The sequence below is a fragment of the Monodelphis domestica genome, chromosome 1, assembly GCF_027887165.1.
Source record: "Monodelphis domestica isolate mMonDom1 chromosome 1, mMonDom1.pri, whole genome shotgun sequence".
Taxonomy (NCBI): domain Eukaryota; kingdom Metazoa; phylum Chordata; class Mammalia; order Didelphimorphia; family Didelphidae; genus Monodelphis; species Monodelphis domestica.
In genome coordinates this window covers 203,211,140-203,237,606 of record NC_077227.1, presented here as the reverse complement: position 1 = coordinate 203,237,606, position 26,467 = coordinate 203,211,140, and the positions used below count along the sequence as shown (strand labels likewise).

Sequence of the window (26,467 nt, the reverse complement as noted above, 5' to 3'; positions counted from 1 at the left end):
AAACACAGAATAGTATACATGCCAGATCTTTGGGAAAGGAAAGATTTTAAAACCAAGCAAGAGCTAGAAAAAAAAATCACAAAATGTAAAATAAATATTTTTTATTATATCAAATTAAAAAGTTTTTGTACAAACAAAACCAATGCAACCAAAATTAGAAGGGAAGCAACAAATTGGGAAACAATCTTCATAACAAAAACCTCTGACAAAGGTCTAATTACTCAAATTTATAAAGAGCTAAATCAATTGTACAAAAAATCAAGCCATTCTCCAATTGAAAAATGGGTAAGAGTCATGAATAGGCAATTTTCAGTTAAAGAAATCAAAACTATTAATAAGCAAATGAAACGGTGTTCTAAATCTCTTATAATCAGAGAGATGCAAATAAAAACAACTCTGAGGTATCACTTCACACCTAGCAGATTGGCTATCATGACAGCAATGGAAAATAATGCTGGAGGGGATATGGCAAAGTTGGGATATTAATGTATTGCTGGTGGAGTTGTGAATTGATCCACCCATTCTGGAGGGCAATTTGGAACTACACAACAGTCAATTATGGGCCTTATCTCCAATACAACTCCACCTGTATATTCTCCAATCTATCTCCCATCTCTTTCTTGCAAATTTCCAATGTCCTCCCTTCTACTTCTTCAGAACTGGTTTATGATCTCCTCAGATCAATTATAATGTGACTGCTAAGTAATTATAGCAGCCAGCTCTTCACATCTTCACAGCTCTCTTGACATTATAATTAATCATTCAGGTATATATTCATTTTCTCTTTCTCTCTCTCCAGTTTGGAAAATAGGGTTAAGTGACTTGCCCAGGTTCACCCAGCTAGGAAGTATCTCCTAGGTCCTTCCCACTCTAGGCCTGGCATTCTATCCACTATGTTACCTCAATAACCAAGTTAGCTATATTTAGGAGAATGGTGTCATCTTTGGCTCTTTACTACATCTATTCAATCAAATATCAAATCTTGTCAATTTCTGTCTCCCAACACTTCTCACATCCAACCTTCTTGCTTCTTATACAGTCAGTCCTATCCCTCACCTGCACTACTGCAAGATCCTTTAAGTTCTCTCTTCTCCTCCATCTAGCCTCTCTGGGGCTACCAACAAGATTTTCTTAAAGTACATGGGATCATTTCACTTCTCTATACAATTACCTTGGGGGTTCCTATCAACTCTACAATCAGATAATATTTCACCTTTATCTCTCATTTATTTTTGTCTAAGTTTCATAAGGTTTTTCATTATTAGTATAGTAATACAAGTAAATACAGGGTCTAGATCAGCACTGGCAAACCTTTTAGAAAGCATGTGCCCAAACTGTACCTTCAAGCCTCCTGCGAGTCCCCCACCCCCACTCCCACTCCCCCATTATCCCAGAAAGTGGAGGAATTACTTGTATTCAATTGTTGGACAGTGGGGCGAGGCTTGTGAAAAATGTCCTCAGTAATGATGGAGAGGGGGAACAGAGCAGCCCCCTCCATGCCACCAGGGCACACATGCCACGTCTTCACCAACATGTAGACCAATGCTTTCATTGGTGTGATAAACCCTGGTGAAGAAAATTCCCCTCCATATACCAATGCAGTTTGGCACCTTCTCTGCACTGGAGTCTTAGGAGAATTGCCCAGAGCTAGAAGTTAAATTTTCAGTATGAGTCAGAGACAGAACTAGAACCTAATCTTTTGACCTTCTAGGCCAGCTCTTTATCCACTGTCACATTAACTATTAGTACGTTAAAAACAAAACAAAAAGAGGGCAGCTGGGTGGCTCAGTGGATTGAGAACCAGGCCCAGAGATGGGAGGTCCTAGGTTCAAATATGGTCTTAAACACTTCCTAGCTGTGGGACCCTGGGTAAATCACTTAACCCTCATTGCCTAGCTCTTACTGATCTTCTGCCTTGGAACCAATACATAGTATTGAGTCTAAGACAGAAGGTAAGGTTTAAAAAAAAAGGGGGGGGGGGAATTTGGCACCTCCTACCAATGTATATACATTTATTTGTATTTATACATAGTACTCTATGCTCAAAAAATTTTTATTGGAAGGGATCAAAAGAGTTCAGGGACCTTTGATCTAGATAGCAGTGACCAGGATGGTGAAGAGGTCTGGATATCATACTAGAATGAAGATCAATCAAAGGAACTGGGGGTGTTTAACCTAGAAAACATCTTAGGGATTGGTGAGAGGCAGACATGGAGAGTGGTGCCCATATGCCAATATTTAAAGGATTTAACGTAGAACATATTGTAGTAATGTATAAGAGGCATTAGATTTGATCTAGTTAGTCCTTAAGGGCAGAATTAGGATCAATGGACATTACAAAAAGGCAGATTTAGGTCAAATTTAAGGAAAAATTTCCCAGTAATTAGAGCTATTCAAAACTATAATGAGAAGTTTCCAAAAGTTATAGGTTCACTCACATAAGAAGTTCCCAGTGAAGACTAGATAACCACTTATTGGGAATGCTACAGGGTATACTAGACAGTATAGATTAGTCTAAATGTTCTCTGAAGTCTCTTGCAACTCAATTTTGTAATTCTGATATAAGATCTGGCCTACCTATCATATAAAACTGCTGGGATGATTAAGTGCTATAGTGCAAAGAACTGTAAAAAAGTCATCAAGTATAAAATATCAGGTGCTGGAATATGAATTGTTACCCTCTGCATTTTTATCAGCATCATCACAATAAATTAAAATAGCACACATTAGGCAACTGATAGTGAATTAAAATCTTAGATATGAGAGATTGACCTGGATCATCAAGAGAGGATAGTTTTCAAAAACAACACTATGGGTTGTGCCAGTATTCTTTTCTTGCTTTGACATTAAACAATGGTTTTTTGGTCCTAAAGCCTAAAAGAGAATTGAAGTAAGTAGATTCCAGTTTTTAAAACTTGCAAACGAGGTGAGGAAGGACATTTTAAGTAGGAGGGGAGTCTTCCCATCAGCTTTCAAATTGTGCAAAATAGTGTGAAGATTGGATTTGGCTCTCCCCTGATTGTAACAATGAAGGTACTTAGGTCTTCTCTGATTGTGAAGATTTAAATTGTAATTCATATCTATTTTTAGATTTTAGTCCCCATAAATGTAAACATCCTACTTAAAAGTTAAGTATGGAGACCTGTCTATTTTTAGATTCAATCACAAAAAGTACAAACACAGTACTTAAAAGTTAAGTATGAAGATCTGCCCATTTAGATCTAATCACCAAAGGTGTAAACATCCCACTTAATCATGAAGTAGGAGGTCTGTGACCTACATGTGCAATAGTGGGTAATGAATCAGAATTGACTAACTGCCTTCTGGGCAGTCCTATAGCAGAGGATCAGCGGTAATTGAAATCAGGGGAAGTGATGCAAGAAAAAAGGTCTTTAAAAGAAAGAGATATGGGCCTGAACACAGTTCTTCTGGGAGTTCAACTTGGAGGGGAACCTCCTGTGAGAGGGGAATTCTTCATTTTTGGAAGTGGAGATAGGGGGAATTCTTCATGCTGAGTTGAGGCTAGTGAAGAGGGGCAGAAAGATCTGCTGAATGTACTGACACGTGGTGAGTGAAAAGGCTGACTCCCTTTCCTTTGGCCTTTCTGGAGGCACCAGCCTCCAGAAAGGCCCACCATCTTGAGACTCCTTTCCCTTGGCAGGGACTTCTGAACTCCTGCCTGGCTCAAGAGGATCTCTCTTTTTTCCTCTCTTTCTCTCTTTGTTAATATCTTCCCTCTTTATTATAAAATAAACTACCATAAGATCCATTCTGATTTTTGTAATTCACTTGGAATTTAGTAATTAAATTCCTGGTGACCAAACTCTTAAATAATCAAGTCCAACCCTTTAAAAATTCACCCCTTTTCTCCCTTATAATAGGGAACATTCCAAACCTATGCTCAAATAAGACTACGTCTGGTAGCAATAAACTCTAGTGGCTCCCTCTTGCGTCTAGGAACAAATATAAATTCCCGTTTGACATTTAAATACGCGCATCACCACACATGCACATGCACACACACATACATACACACCTACATATGTAGCATGTACCTATCTCTGTGTGCCTTTGCACCACATACCCCCATTCCTAGAATATATGATCTTTAACAGTTTGGTCACTCTAGCAAAAGTAGTAAGGACCTCCCTCCCTACTGACTCTCAGGATCCTGCACTTGATACTCACTCCTGGTCCAAAAGGGGCTAAACAGTATAAGGAAAGAAGTCATTGTCAGTCCAATGCAGGCTCTATTCCTCTTGGCCTGTCCAGGATATGGGCCTGGTCAAATATCCTTAGCTGCCTCTTAAGTCTTTCTAAAAGACCATTCAAGAGCCTTTCTTAGATCCTCAGCAACCCTAATTTGGGTCTGACCTGAGGTTGATAATCAGTTGAACATATAAAAGCTGTGATTTTCTCATCAGATAAACACGATGTAATCCAGCAATACAATTCCAGAGTTAGTTCTTGAGTACATACCTCCAGTCTTGAAATGGGCTGTGGGCCAATATTTTCTTCTTCCACCGAGGTGTCTGCACTAGCTTCAAACTGCATCTGCATGGCCATTGTCCTGAGTGTTCAGAGCTAAGAAACATAAGTACCATGAGATTAGATAACAAAGGTGCATTATTTGCAATATTCCTGATACTTAAACATACTAAGATTTCTTCAAAAGCCTTCCACTGACTGTTCTCTGTCTCTCTTCCCTTCAGCTCAATTCTTCAGTCTTTCTATTTCTGATAAAAAGGAGTCATACCATCACTTATTCAGACTTTGCCACCTGGTTTCCAATGCTACCACTTTTAAAACTATCACGAGGATACAGTATGATCTCAAAATGCTAAGTCCAATGGTTTTTTTTTTTTCCTCAGTTCTTGCTCTCTTCGGCCATTTGTCTTAATACCATTAAAGACCATGGCCTTCTGGATACTATCTACTTCCTCGGTTTATGGGGGAAAAAACCAACTTTCCTAAAAAATTCTCACTAGGTCCCAGATATCACACAAACTATCAATTTGTTTTTCTCCTCTTTCTCAGTCAAATCTTTTCTTTTTTTTAATATTATGGATGTAACTTTTATTTTTTTATGTTTGTTTTTAATTTTAATTTTATTTCATCAATTTAGAACATTATTCTTTGGTTACAAGAATCATATTCTTTCCCTCCCTCCCCTCCATCCACCCTTCCCATGGCCGACATGCAATTCCACTGGGTATTACATGTGTCCTTGATCAGAACCTATTTCCATATTGTCAATGTTTGCACTAGGATGATCATTTAGAGTCTATGTCCCCAATCACATCCCCCTCAACTCATGTAATCAAGCAGTTGTTTTTCTTTGGTGTTTCTACTCCCAGTTTTTCCTCTGAATGTGGATAGTGTTCTTTCTCGTAGATCCCTCAGAGTTGTTCAGGATCACTGAATTGCCACTAATGGAGAAGTCCATTACATTCAATTGTACCATAGTGTATTAGTCTCTGTGTATAATATTCTCCTGGTTCTGCTCCTCTCACTCTGCATCAATTCCTGGAGGTCATTCCAGTTCCCATGGAATTCCTCCAGTTTATTATTCCTTTGAGTACAATAGTATACCATCACCAACAGATACCACATTTTGTTCAGCCATCCCCTAATTGAAGGGCTTCTCCACATTTTCCAATTTTTTGCCACCACAAGAATGGAGCTATGAATATTCTTGTACAAGTCTTTTTACTTATTGTCTCTTTGAGGTACAAATCCAGAAATGCTATGGCTGGATCAAAGGGCAGACAGTCTTTTAGTCCCCTTTGCGCATAGTTCCAAATTGCCACCCAGAATGGTTGGATCAATTCACAACTCCACCAGCAGTGCATTAATGTGCCAACTTTGCAACATCCCCTCCAGCATTCATTACTTTCCATTGCTGCCATGTTAGCCAATCTGCTAGGTGTGAGGTGATACCTTAGAGTTGTTTTTATTTGCATCTCTCTGATTATAAGAGATTTAGAACACTTTTCCATGTGCTTATTAATAGTTTTGATTTCTTTAACTGAAAATTGCCTATTCATGTCCCTTGCTCATTTATCAATTGGAGAATGGCTTTTTTTTTGTACAATTGATTTAGCTCTTTATAAATTTGAGTAATTAGACCTTTGTCAGAGGTTTTTGTTATGAAGATTGTTTCCCAATTTGTTGCCTCCATTCTAATTTTGATTTGTGTTGGTTTTGTCTGTACAAACCCCTTTTCATTTGATATAATAAAAATTGTTTATTTTACATTTTGTGATTTTTTAAAAACTCTACCTTGGTCTTAAAATCTTTCCTTTCCCAAAGATCTGACATGTATACTATTCTGTATTCACCTAATTTACTTAATAGTTTCCTTCTTTATATTCAGGTCATTCACCCATTCTAAATTTATCTTGGTGTAGGGTATGAGATGTTGATCCAACGCCAATCTCTCCCATATTGCCTTCCAATTTTCCCAGCAGTTTTTATCAAATAGTGGATTTTTGTCCCCAAAGCTGGGGTCTTTGGGTTTACCATAGACTGTATTGCTGAGGTCACTTACCCCAAGTCTATTCCACTAATCCTCCTTTCTGTCTCTTAGCCAGTACCAAAAAGTTTTGATGGCCACTGCTTTATAGTATAGTTTGAGATCTGGGACTGCAAGGCCACCTTCCTTCGCATTTCTTTTTCATGATTTCCCAGGATATCCTTGATCATTTGTTCTTCCAAATTAACTTTGTTATGGTTTTTTCCTAATTCAGTAAAAGTTTTTTGGTAGTTCAATGGGTATGGCACTAAATAAGTAAATAAATTTGTGTAGGATGTTAATTTTTATTGTTAGTTCATCCTACCCACGAGCGATCAATGTTTTTCTTGTTTAGATCTAGTTGTAATTGTGTGGAAAGTATTTTGTAGTTGTGTTCATATAGTTCCTGTGTTTGTCTTGGCAGATAGATTCCTAAGTATTTTATATTGCCTAGGGTGATTTTAAATGGAATTTCTCTTTCCAATTCTTGCTGTTGAGATGTACTAGAGATATATAGAAATGCTGATGACTTATGTGGGTTTATTTTGTATCCTGCAACTTTCCTAAAGTTGTTGATTATTTCCACTAGCTTTTTAATTGATTCTCTAGGATTCTTTAAGTAGACCATCATATCATCCACAAAGAGTGATAGCCTGGTCTCCTCATTGCCAATTTTAATACCTTAAATTTCTTTTTCTTCTCTAATTGCTACAGCTAGAGTTTCTAGTACAATGTTAAATAATAGAGGTGATAATGGGTATCCTTGTTTCACTCCTAATCTTATTGGGAAGGCTTCTAGTTTATCCCCATTACAGATGATGTTTGCTGATGGTTTTACATATACACTGTTTATTATTTTGGGGAAAGACCCTTCTATTCCTATACTTTCTAGTGCTTTCAATAGGAATGAGTGTTGTATTTTGTCAAAGGCTTTTTCTTCATCTAGAGATAATCATGTGATTATTGTTGGTTTGCTTGTTGATATGGTCAATTATGTAGATGGTTTTCTTAATATTGAACCACCCTTGCATTCCTGGTATAAATCCCATATGATCATAGTGAATAACCCTCGTGATCATTGGCTGGAGTCTTTTTGCTAGTATTCTATTTAAGATTTTTGCATCTATGTTCATTAAGGAGATTGGTTTATAGTTTTCGTTCTCTGTTTTTGACTTGCCTGGCTTTGGAATCAGTTCCATATTTGTGTCATAAAAGGAATTTGATAGAACTCCTTCTTTGCTTATTATGTCAAATAGTTCGTATAGTATTGGGATTAGTTGTTTTTTGAATGTTACGACTATCAAGAATTCATTTGTGAATCCATCTGGACCTGGGGATTTTTTCTTAGGGAGTTCTTTGATGGCATGTTTAATTTCTTTTTTTGATATAGGATTATTTAAGAATTCTATTTCTTCTTCTGTTAACCTAGGCAATTTATATTTTTGTAAATATTCATCCATATCACCTAGATTGCCATGTTTGTTGCCATATAATTGTGCATAATAGTTTTTAATGGTTGCCTTAATTTCCTCTTCCTTAGAGGTGAGGTCTCCCTTTTCATCTATGATACTGTTAATTTGGTTTTCTTCTTTCCTTTTTTAAAAATTAGATTGACCAGTACTTTGTCTATTTTGTTTATTTTTTTCAAGATACCAGATTCTAGTCTTATTTATTAATTCAATAGTTCTTTCACTTTCGGTTTTATTAATTTCTCCCTTAATTTTTAGGATCTCTAATTTAGTTTTCATCTGGGGGGTTTTTTAATTTGTTCACTTTCAAGTTTTTTGACTTGCATGTCCAATTCATTGATCTCTGCCCTCCCTAATTTGTTAATATATGAACTTAAGGATATAAATTTCCCCGAGTACTGCTTTGGCTGCATGCCATAGATATTGAAAGGATGTCTCATTGTCATTTTCTTCAATGAAATTATTGTTTCTATGATTTGTTCTCTAACTATCCGATTTTGGAGAACCATATTATTTAATTTCCAATTAATTTTTGAATTGGCTCTCCATGTACGCTTACTCATTTTTATTGCATTAAAATATAAAAAGGTTGCATTTATTATTTCTGCTTTTCTGCATTTGTTTGCCATGTTTTTATGCCCTAGTACATGGTCAATCTTTGTGAATGTACCATCTGCTGCTGAAAAGGTGTATTCCTTTTTGTCCCTATTTATTTTTCTCCATATATCTATTAACTCTAATTTTTCTAAGATTTCATTCACTTCTCTTAACTTGTTCTTATTTTTATTTGATTTATCTACATTTGATAGTGGTAGGTTCAGGTCTCCAACTATTATAGTTTTACTATCTATTTCCTCCTTCAACTCCACTAGTTTCTCCTTTAGAAACTTGGATGCTATCCCATATGGTGCATACATGTTTATTACTGATATTTTCTCATTGTTTATACTGCCTTTTATCAGGATGTAGTTACCTTCCCAATCCCTTTTAATCAGATCTATTTTTACTTTGACTTTGTTAGATATCCTAACTAAAGGATCTAAGGATCCTTTAGAATTCCTGCCTTCTATCACAGTTGAGACCCAATAGATTTTACTCCAACCTTTAATTCTAACCTTGTTCGTAACTACCCGCCTCATGTGTGTTTCTTGTAGACAACATATGGTAGGATTTTTCGTTTTACGGGTGAGTTCATCCCATTCACATTCAAAGTTATGATTGCCACTTGTGTATTCCCCAGCATTTTGATATCCTCTCCTAGCTTTGTCCTTTCTTCTTTTGCTATATCCTTTTAATCCAGTGTTTTGCTTTTAATCAGTCCCCCTAATCCCCACCTGTAGAATGCTTCCCTTTCTTCCCCCCTCCCTTTTTGTTCTCTTATTCTTATTTTTTTAGGGTCAGTTAAGTTCCCCGCCCCCCTCTCTTTCCCTCTCTTTTTCTACTCCTTCCACCCTCTCCCCCCCTTAGTTTTCCCTTCTCACTTTTCCTGTAGGGTAAGATAGAATTCGATACCCCAAGGATCTTGATGCTCTTCCCTCTCAGAATTGGTTTCACTGAGAGTAAGGTTTGGGTATTATCTATTAGCACTCTCTTCCTCTCCTTCTTATTCTTCTTCTCCCTTTCCCATGTGCCTCTTTGTGTGGTGTAGTTACAAATAACATTTCCCCATATATTGATATAAACAATTTGATATTATTGAAGCCCTTAAAGAAGGCTTTGAATAAAAAAATTTCCCCTTGCCCTCTCTTTCTTATTTACCTTTTCATGTTTCTTTTGATTTTTGTGTTTGGATATCAAACTTTCCACTTAGTTCTGGTCTTTTCTTTACAAATACTTGGAAATCTTCTATTTTATTGAATGCCCATACTTCCCCCTTGAAGTACACAGTCAGTTTTGATGAGTAGGTGATCCTTGGTTGAAGACCCAATTCTCTTGCCTTTCTGAATAACATATTCCAAGCCTTGCCATCCTTTAGTGTGGAAGCTGCCAGATCTTGTGTAATCCTGATTGGTGCTTCTTGATATCTGAATTGTCTTTTTTGGCATCTTGTAAAATTTTCTCCTTAGTTTGGAAACTCTTGAATTTGGCAATTACATTCCTGGGAGTTTTCTTTTGAGGATTTAGTGTAGAGAGTGTTCTATGAACTCTTTCAATGTCTATTTCACCCCCTAGTTCAAGAACATCGGGGCAGTTTTCTTGGATAATTTCTTTTAGTATGTCAAGATTTCTGTTTATTTCTGGGTTTTCAGGTACATCAATGATTCTGAAATTGTCTCTTCATGGTCAGTTTTCCTGACCTGTCATATTGTCAGTGAGATATTTTATGTTTTATGTCTTTTGTCTTTGCTTTATTAATTCTTGCAGTTTTGCAAGATCATTGGTTTCCAATTGCCCAATTCTGGTCTTTAAGGCCTGGTTTTCTACTATAATCTTTTGATTTTCCTTTTTGGTTTGGTCTATCCTGCTTTTTGTGGTTCCCAGCTGTTTTTCAAATTGGGAATTCTTGTCTTTTAAACTGTTATTTTCTTTTTGAACTATTTCCCACTTTTCTAGCCAGAAGGTTTCCATCTTTTTGGTAAGCTCCAATTTAAATTCTTGAAGAGCTTGTGGCCAATTTCCATTTTGGGGGGAAGGTTTTGGCACATTTATTTGGATTTCCTCTTCTATTTCCTCTGTAGTCTGGATTTTTTCTTACTTAAAAATGATCCTGGGTCAATGCCTTCTTCTTGTTTTTTCTTGGTGTTGGGAAGTTGTTCCTGGGCACTGTTTGCTATCACTATGGTTGTTTTTCCTTCCCTTTCCAGTCAGAAATCTGAGTGAGGAGGACAGGCTTTCTGTGTATGGAGCTAAGGAGCTATGGAGCTGAGGCCAGCTCTCGAGTCTCTGTAGCTTCTGCTGTTTGCTGCCCTTCTCTGTGTTATCTCCCTGCAGGTGCCCACGGTCTGTGCTCTTTAGCCTGCTGGGGTTTCAGTTTAGGTGCTCTCAGGGATAGGTCTTTGATGGTCTTAGCCAGCTGCCAAGGAACCTAGAGGTGCCCCTCACTCACTCACTGATTCTAGTGCACGCTGGCTCTGACTCTGGCTCCGTAGGGGGAGGGTGGATCAGCTCACATGTTGGTGGAAGCTTTTTCACCCTCTTATGGTGTGGTAATGCCCAAATCCCATGTACCTTCAATTCTGCACCCTACTGTAGGACCTCTTCATTCATATGAATTTGGTTTTTTTGGCTTTTTAAGGTAGTCTATATCAGTAGGTGGTGAGGATAGGAAGAATCCTGCGTCTAGACTGCTGCCATGTTTACTGGGAGGTCTCTCAGGCAAATCTTTAAGAAAGGATTCTATGCTTACTGCCTCCACTTTCTCTCCTCTCACTGTCTTCTTAATCTGCTGCAACCTTGTTTGAAATCTCAATGAAAATTGCTCTCGCCAAAGCCACCAAGGTCAATCAAATGGCCCTTTTAGAACCAGGAAAAGGTGATGTAAAGAAAGACAATTTAGTTTTAAGAGCTCTGATAATTCCAATAATCAATCACAAGAAGACAGATGATGGATTATAATTGTTCCTCTTCTTGAGAGAATGAACAAGAAAAAAATACAAAATGAGACATATTTTCTGGCCCAGGCTGTGTATGGATCTGTTTTTTTGACTACTTATTTGGTATAAGGAGGGCATTTATTTATTTGTTAGGAGTAAGGGAGTTGGGGAGGAGTAGTAGGGACATAATAGTGATGCCAAAAAACAAACAAGAAAAAGTCTATTAATGAAATATTTATAAAATACAACAGAAACAGTTCAGAAATGAAAACAAGCAGAAAAGTAATGGAATTACCATGTTAAATGCATTACATTTGTTAATGTCTATCAAGTTCATAATAAAAAGGGAAAAAAGTTTGAATAGCTTTGTCATTCTTCAGACTTCTTGATTTCTCTGAGGTATCTGACCCTTCTTACCATTCTCTTCTGATGGATATTCTTTGGGTTTTCTTGATATTGCTTTCCTGGTTCTCCTCCTGCCATTCTGATTGCCTTCTTAATTTCTTTTGTTAGATCATCATCCAGATCAGCATTAAATGTCGGAGTCTCCCAGGGCTCTGTTCCTAACCCTTTTTTTCTTTTTTATTTCTAGACTTCTCACTTGGTGACCTCATCAACCTCCATGGGCTCAAGTAACATCTCGATGCAAATTACTTCCAGATATACATATTTTTGTACTCGGAGTAAGACGTTGACTGTTCATGGATTATATCATGCCAGTACTGTCTAAGGGGCCTTTTTCTTGCCATTTCCTTCTCCAGTATATTAAAACAAACAGAAGTTAAGTCATTGGCCCAGGGTCAACAAAACTGTTAAGCTTTGAATTCAGATCTTCCTGACTCTAGGCCCAGTACTCTATTCACTAGTCACCCAGCTGCCTCCCCATCTACATATATCCAACACAAATATCCCTCTTGAGCTCCAGGTCCATATTACCAACTGCCTACTGGGCATCTTGACCATCTTTGACATCTCAAACCCAACAGAATGCATTGTTTCCTCCTAAACCTGTACCTATTTCTAAATTTCTATATTACTGTCAAGGGCACCAGCACTTTCCCAGTTATCCAGATTTACAACCTCAGTGCCATCAATTCTTCGTCTCCCTTACCCAGCATATTCAACAAGATGATAAATGTCATTTCTGCTTCCACAATATGCCTCACCTCTATACCCTTTTTACTCCCACAGTGAGAACTCTAATTCAGGCCCCTGTCACCTCTCATCAGCACTTGAGAGCCATTAAGTCTCTATCCGCTTTAAATATATGATCCTATAATTACTGCAATGGCCTCATCATTGGTCTCCCAGACTTTTCCCACCTCACAGATGCCAAACTGATTTTCCTAAAGCATAGAACTGACCATGTCATTCATTTACTCAATAAACTCTAGGGGCTCTCCATCATTGATAAGATCAACTATAAAATCATCTGCTTGGCATTTAGTAATACAAAAGTTTACATAGCACCTTCAAGTTGCAAAGCACTAGTTATGAACCTTTTCCTGTTTCTTCCCCTCTGCTCTATTAATCCTCTTTTCATCCTGAAATTACTTTGTATTACTTAATATATATTTTGTATTTGTTGATCTGTGTTCTATCTTCCTATCCCCCACCAGAATGTAACCTTCTTAACAACAGGTACTGTTTCAGTTTTTGCCTTTGTATTCCCAGAAGCTGCTGGGTGGTTGGTGTCTTACATATAACAGTAATTAATAAAGGTGAAATTTAATCCTAAACTCCCTTGTATGTCCTAAGAGGTTCTGGAAGAGGCAGAAATGGAAGTACAATCAGTAATCTCTAATGAGAAAAAAGTATGATTTCACAATAAAGAATATGCCAAAAACTTGTGAATACAATGCCAAAACAAATGATTGCAGCAAAAGCATATGCTGCATATTAATTTTTTAATTATGTAAAAAGTTGTCAAGTTCATTGTTTAAGACAAGTAATTTAATTATTTTACTTTTGTTCCTAATACTCTGAGGAACATAGTGGCTATCATTATCTATAATTATACTATCTCCATGACCTTGAACTCTGAAATTCTTCTGCTCACAATCACTTCTCCTTTCTGGACTCACTTTCTCCCTGCTACATTTCTTTAACCATATTTTCTCCATCCTTACTTACATGGAGTTCAAGTCCCTCCATTTCTCCCCATCAACACCCCTCCCAGTTCAGTACCTCTGTTGCGACACTACAGTTGACAATACTATCCTCTTGAGGCCCTTGCCCTATTGGTCCTTTTTGCCTATTGGCATTTAACCCTGGATTATTTTTACCACTTGCTTTCTCTGTATGTGAACAATATGTTAGATGCTTTTAAATAACTGTGCCAACTACGCCCATTACTATTTAATATTATCTAAACTCTCTTGGATCTTCATCAAAAACTTTTACCCTTCCCCAAGTTGTCTTTTTATTACACTCCCCTACAGCAGGTTACTGGGTCTACAAGAATCAACTACCCAACAAAACTGACTATATTCTTTCAGGGGAAAGTATGGTCATTTACTAAAATAGAAGATTTCCAAGCATTCCTGAAGAAAAGATCAGACTTTAACAGAAAATTTGATGCCCAAATACAAAATTCAAGAGAAGAACAAAAAGGTAAATAAGAGAAAAAAATTTAAGGGTGTCAATAAGGTCAAATGACGTATATTCCGATATGGGAAGATATCTGTAACTCTAAAAAAAATTTATCATTATCATAGTAGCTAGAAGAAACTAGGGGTGAAAAGAGTAATACTGAGAGAAATTTAAAAAAAGGTAAAATGGGGTAAAATATATCACATTATGCAGACTCATTACAAGGCTCCCTTCCGTGGGACCTGGGAGGAAGAACAAATAGCTGAGGAGGTGGGTTTTTAGGGGCTGCTAGGTGGCTCAGTGGATAGAAAGCCAGGCCTAGAGATGGGAGATCCTAGGTTCAAATCTAGCTTCACTTCCTATATCTGTGTGATACTGGGCACATCGTTTAACTCCAACAACTTTGCCCTTACAGCACGTCTGCATTGGAACTGGTATCGATTCTAAGACAGAAGATAAGGATTTTTTTTAAAGGCCGATTTTTGTCCATGGGGAAAAAATGTTTAAATTAAGATGTCAACGACAGTTGGAAACAGACACCATCAGCCCTGGGCAGTCTGGATGAAAGAAACTTGGGAACAAGGAGTCCTATAAAATTGCTCGAAGCCGGCAGATGTTTAATATCCAGTTCGAGGGCAGCGAAAAAAATTTCCTTTACTTTAGGAAGCTGCAGGCTGATATCATTGTCCTGCTCACTACGATCCTGGGCCTCAGCTTCCTCGACTATCGAGAGAGGGAACTGGCCTAAAAGACTTCTAAGGTCTCTTACAGCTTTCCAGTAGGATGCCTCCAGCGCCAGGCCTCGGTGCCGACTACCAAAGCCGGGAATCCTGCCCCGTCCCGCGTACAAAGGGGAGCTCGGAGGGAGGGTAGGGGTGGAAGCGTCCCCAGAACAATACCGCCTGCTCTCGGGCAGGGGGCCCTAGGAAGTGGTGCCTCACTCACTCACCTCGGCCTCTGTTCGCGAGGTTCGGTTCTGGTCCCGTCCGGTCTCGTCCGGTGCCGCCCAAGGCGCGCGCTCGCCCGCTTACCTACCCAACCGCGGTAACGTTCGGAAATCCCGCTAAACCCAGGGCTCCGAGGTTACGCCAGGGTCACGCACGCTTCGCGCGACCCCGCCCCTTCCGTGCCGTGCGTGCCCTGCCGCTCCCGCCCCACAACAATGCCCAAAGACTGACCTCTTGGGAGTCCGCAGAGAAACTAAACTTCAATTGTCTACTGCCTGCACACCGCCGCCACAAAGACTTGGAGCAAAAGGCAGGGCGGGACGGACCAGAGGTATGGTGAGGTGGAACGCTACTCTCTTCCGCGTGCCCCCTCTCAGCACTGAAGACTACAACTCCCAGCAACCAAGTAGTTGATGCGGCCTAGGATTATATCTCCTAGCATGCAGTGGGTCCCGCCTAGAACTACAACTCCCAGCATGCATCGCTGCAAGCTAACTATTGAAAGGTTTTGGCCCCACAGGTGCTGGAGTTGTTGATACAGTAGTTTGGGCGGTAGTTGTCCCCTGGTTTCCAACAATGGCAGGCCTAGGTATAGGCCTGGCAAGTTCCTCCAAATCGGGGCGGAGAAGTGGGGGAGTTGTAGATGGAGGACTCGATAGTACTAAAGTTGTAAGCCTAGGTGAACGTCAGGGCGTGTCAGAAGAGGAGCCAGCTTTGGGGAAAGGCAACTGGTCTATTAGAAATGTGTGGAGTTTGAGATGCCACCGAGAGGTCCAGGTCAACGTGACGGGAGCTACCTTGGATTCTCTATTCTCATCTCACGTATTCAATTGTCAACTGCCAAATCTTCACCTTTCTTCTTTATCTATCCTCTGTTCCCTTCCCTACACTCACACAGACACAATTCAGGTCTTTGTCCCTTCTCATCTGAACTACTGCAGTAGTCTCCTATTTGGTCCTCCTGTCTTGTTCACTTAAATCCATTCTCCACATGCATGCCAAAGTGATAACCCTAAAAAATGGATCTGTTCTGACTTCCTAGTTCAAAAAACTAGTGACTGCCATTTTTAAGACAAAATACAGACTGGCCTCTTTTTTTAAAAAACCATTACCTTTGGTTTTAGAGTCAATATTGTGTATTGGTTCCAAGGCAGAAGAGTTGTGAAGGCTAGGCAGTGGGGTTAAGGGACTTGCCCCTGGCCTTAGGACCCCTCCCTCTCTCCAATTAGATTTGGTGGGGTGAACAATAGAGAGCTACTTCCATTTAAGCAGGGCACCCATCTTTTCCCAGCCAGCTGCAGGTTTTCAACAGTTCCTCACAGGCATTCTTTTCTTCCATTAACTCTCTCCCCACCTTCAGCTTCTTTTTATGTGTTGTAATCTTCCAATAGATACTGTCTTTGGGATAGGGAACTAGAAATAGTGTTACTGGGTCAAAGGGTATACAAAGTTGGATGGCCCTTTGAGTATGGTTCCAAATTGCTCTCCAGAATGGTTTCATCAGTTCACAGCTCCAAATCTTATGTATTGTATATATCCAAAGTATGTCTAGGTATGTCTTTCTCAGCTAGATTGTGAGCTCCTCAGGGGTGGGAACTATTTTACATTTGTTTTTGTATCTCCAGTACTTGGAATGTATTAGGCACTTATTAAATGCTTGTTGGTTGATTGATGTCTCAGCAAAAGAGATTGAGAGGAATGGCCAAAGAGGCAGGTGAAGAATCAGGAGAGATAGATGATGAAAACTCAAGAGTAGAGCAAGATTTCTGAAGGAGAAAATATTACTTTTTGGAAGGTCAAGGAAGATGAGGACTGAGAAAAAGCCTTAGTTTGATGGTTTGATCTTTTTAGAGATTAATCTTGATAACTAATAACTTTGGATCTTATGCTTTCCTGTCTTGAAGGGAAGCTTGTCCATTTCATTATCCCCTCCTTAATTTTCAGTCTTTTTGTCATGGGCTTCTCCCTACTGTTTATAAGCATGTCCCCATTTTTTTTTTTCATTCTCAGAAAACCATCATTTGTTCCTATCTCCCCTCAAGATTTCATTTTGGAAAAAGTTGTTGATATGTATTGCTTCCATTTTCTCACCTCACCTTTCAAACTCCTTTAGTCTGGCATTGAACTTGCATTCAATTGAAACTTCACTGCAGCAATTCATTTAAGTTTTTCAAGATTTTTCTGAAATCCTCTTGCTCAGTTCATTATTCCTTTTAGTACAACAGTATTCCATTACAATCATATACCACAACTTGTTCAGCCATTTCCCAATTGATGGCCATCCCCTCAATTTCCAATTCTTTGCTGACACAAAAAGAACTGCTATAAATATTTTTGTACAAATGGATCCTTCCTCCCTCAACCTTTTAAAAAATCTATGGAATACAGATCTAGAAGTTGTATTGCTCAGTGTCCCCATTTTCCCATATTCCCTCCAACTAAAAATAAAAATTGTAAAGTGCAAAAAACAGAAAGAAGTTCAGAAGGAAACACAGAAAAATAGGACAGCTCTGAAAGTAACATGTCAGTTATGATATACTTTTTTTTAAAAAGCAAGCTATACAAGATAGTATATGATAAATCCAAAAATCCCAGCTTTTGGGACAATAACCCACTGTTTGACAAAAACTGCTGGGAAAATTGTAAAACAGTATGGGAGAGAGTAGGTCTAGATCAACATCTCACAACCTATACCAAGATAAATCTAGAATGGGCAAACAGCTTAAATATAAAGAAGGAAACTATAAGTAAATTAGGTGAACATAGGATAATATACCTGTCAGATCTGTGGGAAATAAAATAATTTAAGACCAAGCAAGAAATAGAGAATATCACAAAATGTAAAATGAATAATTTTGATTACATCAAATTAAAAAGGTTTTGTACAAACAAAACCAATGCATCCAAATTAAAAAGGAAACAACAAATTGGGAAAAAATATAACAAAAACCTCTGACAAAGGTCTAATTTCTCAAATATATAAGGAACTAAATCAATTGTAAAAAAAAATAAATCAAGCCATTCCCCAATTGATTAATGGGCAAGGGACATTAATAGGCAGTTTTCAGATAAAGAAATCAAGGCTATTAATAAGCACATGAAAAGGTATTTTAAATCTCTTATAGAGAAATGCAAATCAAAACAACTCTGAGGTATCACCTCACACCTAGCAGATTGGCTAATATGAAAGCAAAGTAATAAATGTTGGAGAGGATGTAGCAAAATTAGGACACTAATGCATTGCTGGTGGAGTTGTGAACTGATTCAACCATTCTGGAAGGCAATTTGTAATTAAAACCCAAAGGGCTTTAAATGACTGCCTGACCTCTGATCCAGCCATACCACTGCTGGGTTTGTACCCCAAAGAGATAATAAGGAAAAATACCTGTACATAGCCACGCTCTTTGTAGTGGCAAAAAATTGGAAAATGAGGGGATGCCCTTCAACTGGGGAATGGCTGAACAAATTGTGTTATATGTTAGTGATGGAATACTATTGTGCTAAAAGGAATAATGAACTGGAGGATTTCTATGTGAACTGGAAAGACCTCCAGGAATTGATGCAGAGTGAGAGGAGCAGAACCAGAACATTGTACACAGAAACTGATACATTGTGGTACAATTGAATATAATGGACTTCTCTACTAGCAGCAATGCAATGATCCAGGACAATTCTGAGGGACTAATGAGAAAGAACACTATCCACATCCAAAGGAAGAACTGTGGGAGTAGAGAAACAGAAGAAAAACATTTCCTTGATCACATGATTCAACAGGGTTATGATTATGTAGACTCTAAATGATCACTCCATTGCAAATATAATAGGAAAATGGGTCTTGATCAATGATACATGTAAAACTCAGTTGAATTGTTAATTGGCTATGGGAGGGTGGGAGGGAAAGAATATGAATCATGTAACAGAAAGCCTCTGTTGATCCTGTCATTTGCTAGTCCTAATCCCAACATGGTAATTATTTTGTATATATTTTATTTTATTTTTCCAATAGAATGTTGGGTTCTTAAGCATCAGAATTATTTTATTTTTGTCATTGTGTCTTTAGCACCTGGTACAGTACCTGGTACATAATTTATGGTGCTTAGTAAATACTTGAATGACTATTTGAGAAGAATAATTTCCATTGTACAATGAAGTCAGATACCATAACTACAAGGATTTGAAAAGTGAGTGAGCCAAGAGGAAGTGGTGAGAAATGAGGGAGGCCAATAAGTTTAGATGTATTTTCCTAGGATTTTGGCTGTGAAAGGGAGGAGATATTTAGGATAAGTTTGAGGGAATAGAATGGTTTTAGTTTTGAGGGTCTTTTTGGTTTTCAGCCTTCTGGGGGACCTGGACACATGTTGTGTTGTTTTTTACACTCAGAAGTCTAAAATTACATCAGTGGTGGTGTCTTTTGACTTGAGCATTAATTACATTTAAGTGAGGCAGAGTACACAAAGTCATCTGTATAACTGAAAATGTTACCCTAAAAACTACATTTCCCAGGAGCCCACTGACTTCCTGTAGACAGGGGATATTAGGCAGTGGGGTGGAGAGTCCCAGCCTCTTTGGCTTTCTGTCTCGAGCATGATGGTAGTAAGTACAGGGGTTTTGAACAGGCTGATTAGCCATGGGCACATGGTTTTTTGTTTTTTTTTTTTAATTTTGTATCCCTTTTATTCCTTTATTTCTAATGATCATTAATCTCTTAAAATATAATATACGAATTTTTTAATTTTTACACATCAGCTTCACTTTCTTTTCTAGAGTCATCACAGGTCAGTGGCAAAACAAAAGTCAGAATGCCTGACGATGGCTTGGAGTGCAGTGGATGATGACCTTGACTTCTTGCTCTTCTGAGCTCTTACACTTGAGATGCTAGTCTTCCCTGAACACCCCATGTGAAGAAGACAGCAGGAAAGGAGCTAATGAAGAGACTGAAGATTAGAGAGAGAATATAATTGAGGGGTCTGCTGGAGAAGATGAGAGAGTATATAAATAAATAGAGGTGGAAACAAAGCACTGAGGCAATTACATTGTATTAACATATATAGGATAAGAAAAGTCACTTGGAAAAAAAACCTATCACTTATTAGATGGTACAGTAGATAAGAGCAGTGAACCTGGAATTAGGAAGACCTGAGTTCAAATCTAGTCTCATAGAATTTCTATGTGAACTGGAAAGACCTCCAGGAATTAATGCAGAGTGAAAGGAGCAGAACCAGGAGAACACTGTACACAGAGACGGATACACTGTGGCACAATTGAATGTAATACACTTTTCTACTAGTAGCAATGCAATGATCCAGGATAATCCAGAAGAACTTGTGAGAAAGAACTGTGGGTGCAGAAATGCAGAAGAAAAACATGATCAATCACATGGTTCAATGGGAACATAATTAGGGTTTTGGCATTAAAAGATCATTCTACTACAAATATGAATAACATGGAAATAGGTTTTGAACAATGACTGTGGATAACCTAGTGTAATTGCTTGTCAGCTTCAGGAGCAGAGAGGGAAGGGATAGGAAGAAATCATGAATCATGTAACCATGGAAAAATATTCTAAATATAAAATCTAGCCTCATACACTAGCTTTGTAAATAGGGAAACCACTTACTTTGTCTCAGTTTCCTCATCTGTAAAATGGGTATAATAGTATCACTTACCTCCCAGAGCTATGATGAGGATAAAATACTTGTAAAGCTCTTTGCAAGCCTTAATGCACTATATAAATGCTAGCAATTACTGTTATATATCTCATAAGAGCTTTATATCCAAGATATTTGGATGGCAGAAATATATAAAACAAAATGGCATTTTCCAATAGAGAAATGATCAAAGGATATGAACAATTCCCCCCAAAATTACATATTATAACCATACATACATATATTAACAACTATAGGAAAGAATGCTCCAAACCACTAATAATAATAGTAATGAAAATTAAAACAATTCTGAGGCTAACTTCCCACTCAGCCAATTAACAAAATAACAGAAGGGAATAATCAATCTCAGAGGAGTGTTGGTGCAACAATTCTGGAAAGCAATTTAGACTTGTGAGTGAAATGAGTGAAATGTCCCTATTCTTTATCCCAGAGAGTCCTTTGCTGCCAATATTTCCCAAAGAGGATGTTGGCAAAATAAAGTTCCCATGTACACTAAAATATTTACAGTAGTTACTTTTTATGATAGCAAAGATCTAGAAACCAAGTTAGTGTCCATCACCTAGAGAATAGCTAAACAATTTGTGATACACAAACATAATGGAATATTACTGTTACATAAGAAACATCAAACATGATAAATGTAGAGAAGTGTGGAAAGAATGATATGAATGGATGTGATGAGGAGCCTAGAAAACAATATACGGAAGTCAACATTCCCCCTCTTTCCCTGACATCCCATCCCCACCTGACCCCAATTTTCAGTTTCTTTTTGTGTTCTCTCCCATTAGAATGTAAACTCCTTGAGGGCAGGTACTTTCTTTTCATTTATATTTGTATTCTCTCTTATCATTTAGTACAGTGCTGGGCATATATAGTAATCATTTATTAAATGCTTGTGCATTTATTGAGTAAGGGAGTGGCTCAATCAGATCAGTGCTTCAAGAAAATCATTTTAGCCAGCTGGATGCAAGGTAGATTAGAGAGGGAAAAGACTTAAGTAGGGACAGTAATTAGGAGGTTATTACATTAGTCTAAGCAAGAGACATCAAGTTCTGACCAAGGTGGTGTTTAAATTTGTGCACGTAGCAGTCAAGAACAGGAGTGAGAGATATGAGGAAGAAATGGCAAGTGACTGGCCACATGGGGGGATAACTTAGAGATTGCAAACTTAGATAACTGGAAGAATGATGGCCCCTTCGACAGAAATGGGGAAATACTGAGTGGGATGAGTTTTGGGTGGAAAATAAATTCTTATTTGTACATATTGAGCATACGATGTCCAGTTCAAATGTCCAATATGCAATTGATGAGCTTGCTTAGGAGAGAAATTGGTACTGAATATGTAGACTAGTGACAAGTCATCTGCACAAGGATAATAATTAAACTCATGAAAATTGAGGTTTCCAAAAGAGGGAGAATGGAAAGGGAGAATCTGGTCAGCCTGTCAGTTAGTCAATACACATTTATTAAGCACCTACAGTGTGCCACACATTCTTCCAAGTGCCAAAGATACAAAGAAAAGCAAAAGCCAACCAACCAGACAGAAACAGGAAGAGCTCACAATTTAATTGGAGGCATGATACAAGTGATGTTCCAGCAAAGGAGACCAAAGATAGAGTAGTAAGGAAGGTAGGAGAACATGGTGGTGTCATGAAAAACCAAAGAGGAGAAAGAATACAGCAGGAGAGGGTAGTCAGTAATGGTGAAAGCAGCATATAGGTTGAGAAGGATTAGAACTGAGAAAATATTAGATTCCATAATGAAGGGGTCTCGTTGGTAACTGAAGAAAGCAGTTGCGGTTGAGTGGTGGGGCTAGAAATACAGTAGAGGAGGAAATTTGCATTCATTTCTGAAGCTCTTTCCCTGCAAATTACTCATTTTTGGATATTTATCTTTTTCCTCCACAAGTGGAATGTACAAATCCTTGTAAAGTTGTAGGAAAAGAAAGAAAACAATCAGGTATTGTGAGAGAATGGGTTTCATGTTTAGGGTGGAGGATAAATCAGAACTGCCAGCAACAGCTAGAATGTTCCCCTGAGACTGGGTCTAAGTGCTTTTAAAGTCTTCCAAGACCTGCAAGGCTAAGCCCCCTGGGATATGGAACTCATCCTTTCTTTTACCTGAAAGGTTATTTTGCAGGGGGATGGTGTGATGGGGTGAATAGAAAGTCAGGACCCCTAAAGGCCCTCTTTTAGGTAGGGTGAATCACTTTTCTAGCCATTATAAAAAACCTGCCAGAGCTGAGAAGATAAGAGATCAATCCTGGAGCATTTGAAAAGTCTTGAAAGCAAGGCATAGAAAAGCATAAAGATGGCTCCCTGAATGGCAGGCAGACTGCTCTGCTCTCATACATCCCAGCAAAACCTTGAAGTTTGCACCAGATAGACTACAGATCAAGAAATCAAATGAAAAATCAAAGTAACTACTTCTGCCCAGAACTGCATAAAAGACCAGTCACAAGTAAGAGGACAGTAGAAAAGAGGTCTGTCAGCAAAGCCATTAGCAGCCCAGGAAAATCTCTCATTTCTCATTTACCTCAGTTTCTGAGCTTCCAGACTTTGCTATCATACCTCAGTTGCCTTTTAACTTTGGGAGTTCCTTTCACCCCTGTGGCTTTCTTTCCCTGAAAGAGCTCTCTGTAGACCCCTTCTTCCAGGGGCAAGTTCCTCCCAGAACTCCATTGTGAGGAAGGGCCTAGGCCAGCCACACTCTTCCACCATTCCTCCCCAGGTTTTCTGGATTTTTGATACCATGTCCCTGGCAGGTACCTCTCCCACTTTCCCATCCCCTACTTTTAAGTTCCACTGTATGTGTAGTCTTCCCCATTAGAATGTAAGCTTCTAAAGGGCAAGGCCTTTCTTCTGCTTGTGTTTGTAACTCTGGTTCTTAGCACATGCACAGAGTAGGCAGTAAATGTTTGTTGACTTGCAACTATAGACAGGATGGATATATATATATATATATAAAGGCCCAGAGGGGTCAGAAAGCCAAGGATGGATAAATTGCCCTGGGGAGCAGCAGTGGTCAGCAAGCAGGGTAGAACCACAGCTCTAATAATGGAAGCCTCCAGGCTCAGGGGCTCAGAGGACCATTATTTGAGATGCCAGACAGGGCTCTGAAGATAGCAATCTAAACCTCAGAGATCCAAAGGATTGTAATCCCAGGAAGTGGAAGTAAGCATAGGAACCCAAGGGACTCAGGCAAGACCAAGCAGGGCCAATCACTCCAACCAAAAATCGAACAGGATGTGGAGTCTGGCCTTTGTACAAAGCCCCTGTTAGGAACTAAAGCTGGAGAGATGAATTAAGTCAAAGAAAACACCAACTGATAATAAAGAAAATTTATTCCAAATCTGGAGATCTCTAAAGTGAGAGCAACTATGCAACAATTGTAAGAATTGTTTTTCAGTCCTTAAGAGAATTGTTTCAGTTTTATCTGACTCTTCATGATCCCACATGGGGTTTTTTCTTGGCAAAGGTATTGGGATGGTTTGCCATTTCTTTCTCCAGCTCATTTTACAGATGAGGAATTGAGGCAAACCAGGGTTAAGTGACTCTATTAAGGTTCCATTGCTAGTAAATGCCTTAGGCCAGATTTAAACTCAGAAAGATGAGTCTTCCTGATTCCAGGCCTGGCACTCAATGCACTGAGCCACCTAGTTGCTCAATTACAAGTGACTAAAAGAGAGAGAGGGATTTTCCATAAGAATCACATGAATACCTAAATTTTTAAAAAAGAAAAGTTTTGAGGAAAGAAATGGGAGAATAAGTAGTTTAGAAGAGACCAAATCTTAATTGGTGTATAAAGTTTTAAAAGTGATTGTAAACCTAACCCAAGAAATAGAATTCATGAAAACTAGAATAGATCAAACAGAAATCAATGACTCCATGAGATAGCAAGAAATCTGAACGAAATAAAAAGACTGAAAAATAGAACATGTCAGATATTTTATATTTTAAAAAACAAAACTCGCTATAGAAAACAGGCTATGGTGGGATCATTTAAGAATCACTGAGGGTGGGGGCAGCTGATTAGCTCAATGGATTGAGAGCCAAGCCTAGAGAAGGGAGATCCTAGGTTCGAATCAGGCCTTAGATATTTCCTGGCTGTGTGATCCTGGGCAAGTCACTTAACCCCCATTGCCTAGCCTTTACTGCTCTTCTGCCGTGGAACCAGTACATAGCATTAATTCTAAGATGGAAGGTAAGGGTTTAAAAAAAGAAAAAGAAAAAAAATTATCATTGAGAGTGAAGCTAAGTGGCCCAGCTGATAGAGTGTGGGCCTGACATCCTTAAGACCTAGGTTCAAATTTGACCTTAGCTACTTCCTAGATGTGTGACCCCAGGCAATTCACTTTAACAGCCCTAGCCCTTGCTATTTTGTAGTATTGATTCTAAGACAGAAGGTAAGAATAAAAAAAAAAAAAACCCATAGGCACTGGATTCTTGAAAACCATGATTAAAAAACAAACATGGATTTTCAAGAAATCATAAATAAAAATTCCCCAGACCTTTTAGAACCACTTATCTCCTGATAGGTATCCCAAAAGGAAAAGTCTCAGGAATGTCATAGCCCAAGCCTAGAGTAAATATTAGAAAAAATCAGTTTAAATATCAAGGGTTCACAGTCAGGGTCAATTGACACCAGCAGCTTTTACAAGAAGAAATATTGGAATGCAATATTCCAAAAGGCAGAGGATATAGACTTATAACCAAGAATCACCTTGCAAAGCTGAATAAAATTTTACAAAGGAGAAAAAAAGACCTTTAATGGAATAGAAGACTTTGAAACATTTCTAATGAAAAGACAAAAGCTGAGCAGAAACTTTGAAATGCAAATGCAAATCAAGAGAAAGAATCTGAAAAAAGTAAGTTTATAAACAATTGGAAGGAGCTGATGATATAATGTTAACATTTAAAAAAGGGAGAGAAGAATTAAGTACTCCTTCAGAACTTCAATGTCTTCCAAAGGTACGGAGAAAGTTAAATAAGAAAACAGTTTTGGGGAATGAATTGGTTCTATCCTGAGAGCCTGAAAAGGGGAAAGAGAAGGGAAGGAAAAAATAACATGCTAACTCATAAAAGAATTATAAATGGGCAGAACTTACTGTTTTTCATAATAGGGGTATATGAGAACATACAAATATGAAGGGGTTGGGGAAGTATCAGATGAACCTTTTATCTGCAATGGACATTGGAAGCCGGGGCATGCATTGAATTTGGTATAGAAATGTTAAACGTAATGGGAGGAAAGTTGGGGTAGGGAAGATTGAATTAAGAGAATAGAAAAAAAATTTTTAACAAATATCTCTGATAAAGGTCTCATTTCTCAAATATATAAAGAATGAAGTCAAATTTATAAGAATCCAGGTCATTTCCCCAATTGATAAAAAGTCAAAGAATATGAGTAGGCAGTTTTCTGATGAAATCAAAGCTATATATAGGAAAAAATATCCCTCTTAATGAAATGCAGATTAAAACAACTGTGAGGTACCACTTCACACTTATCAGATTGGCCAATATGACAATAAAGGAGATGTCGAAAATTTGAGACACTAATGCATTGCTGGTGGAGCTATAAACTGATCCAATCATTCTGGAGGGCAATTTGGAATTATGCCCAAAGGGCTATAAAATAATGCATACTTTTTGATCCAGTAATACCATTACTAGGTCTGTATCCCAAAGAGATTTTTTAAAAAAGGGAAAGGACCTATTTGCACAAAAATACTTATGGCTGCTTC

General features: G+C 38.3%; 1 protein-coding gene across 4 annotated transcripts in view; it reads right to left on the bottom strand.

Annotated features, from left to right (window-relative positions):
• Nucleotides 1–15,423, bottom strand: part of RAD51 (RAD51 recombinase) — a 43,046-nt gene extending 27,623 nt beyond the window's left edge. The window contains exons 1-2 of one of the 4 annotated variants that reach the window (XM_007480059.3): nucleotides 15,287–15,423; nucleotides 4,480–4,584 (exon numbers count right to left, since the gene is read on the bottom strand). In XM_007480059.3, coding sequence (XP_007480121.1) covers nucleotides 4,480–4,566 — 87 coding nt within the window. In that variant the 5' untranslated portion in view covers nucleotides 4,567–4,584; nucleotides 15,287–15,423. Of the gene's footprint in view, nucleotides 1–4,479; nucleotides 4,585–14,852; nucleotides 15,037–15,057; nucleotides 15,197–15,286 lie in introns of those variants that run through there. The other 3 variants (XM_007480057.3, XM_007480058.3, XM_001370793.4) reach the window with 3 other exon arrangements.
• Nucleotides 15,424–26,467: the final 11,044 nt, after the last annotated feature.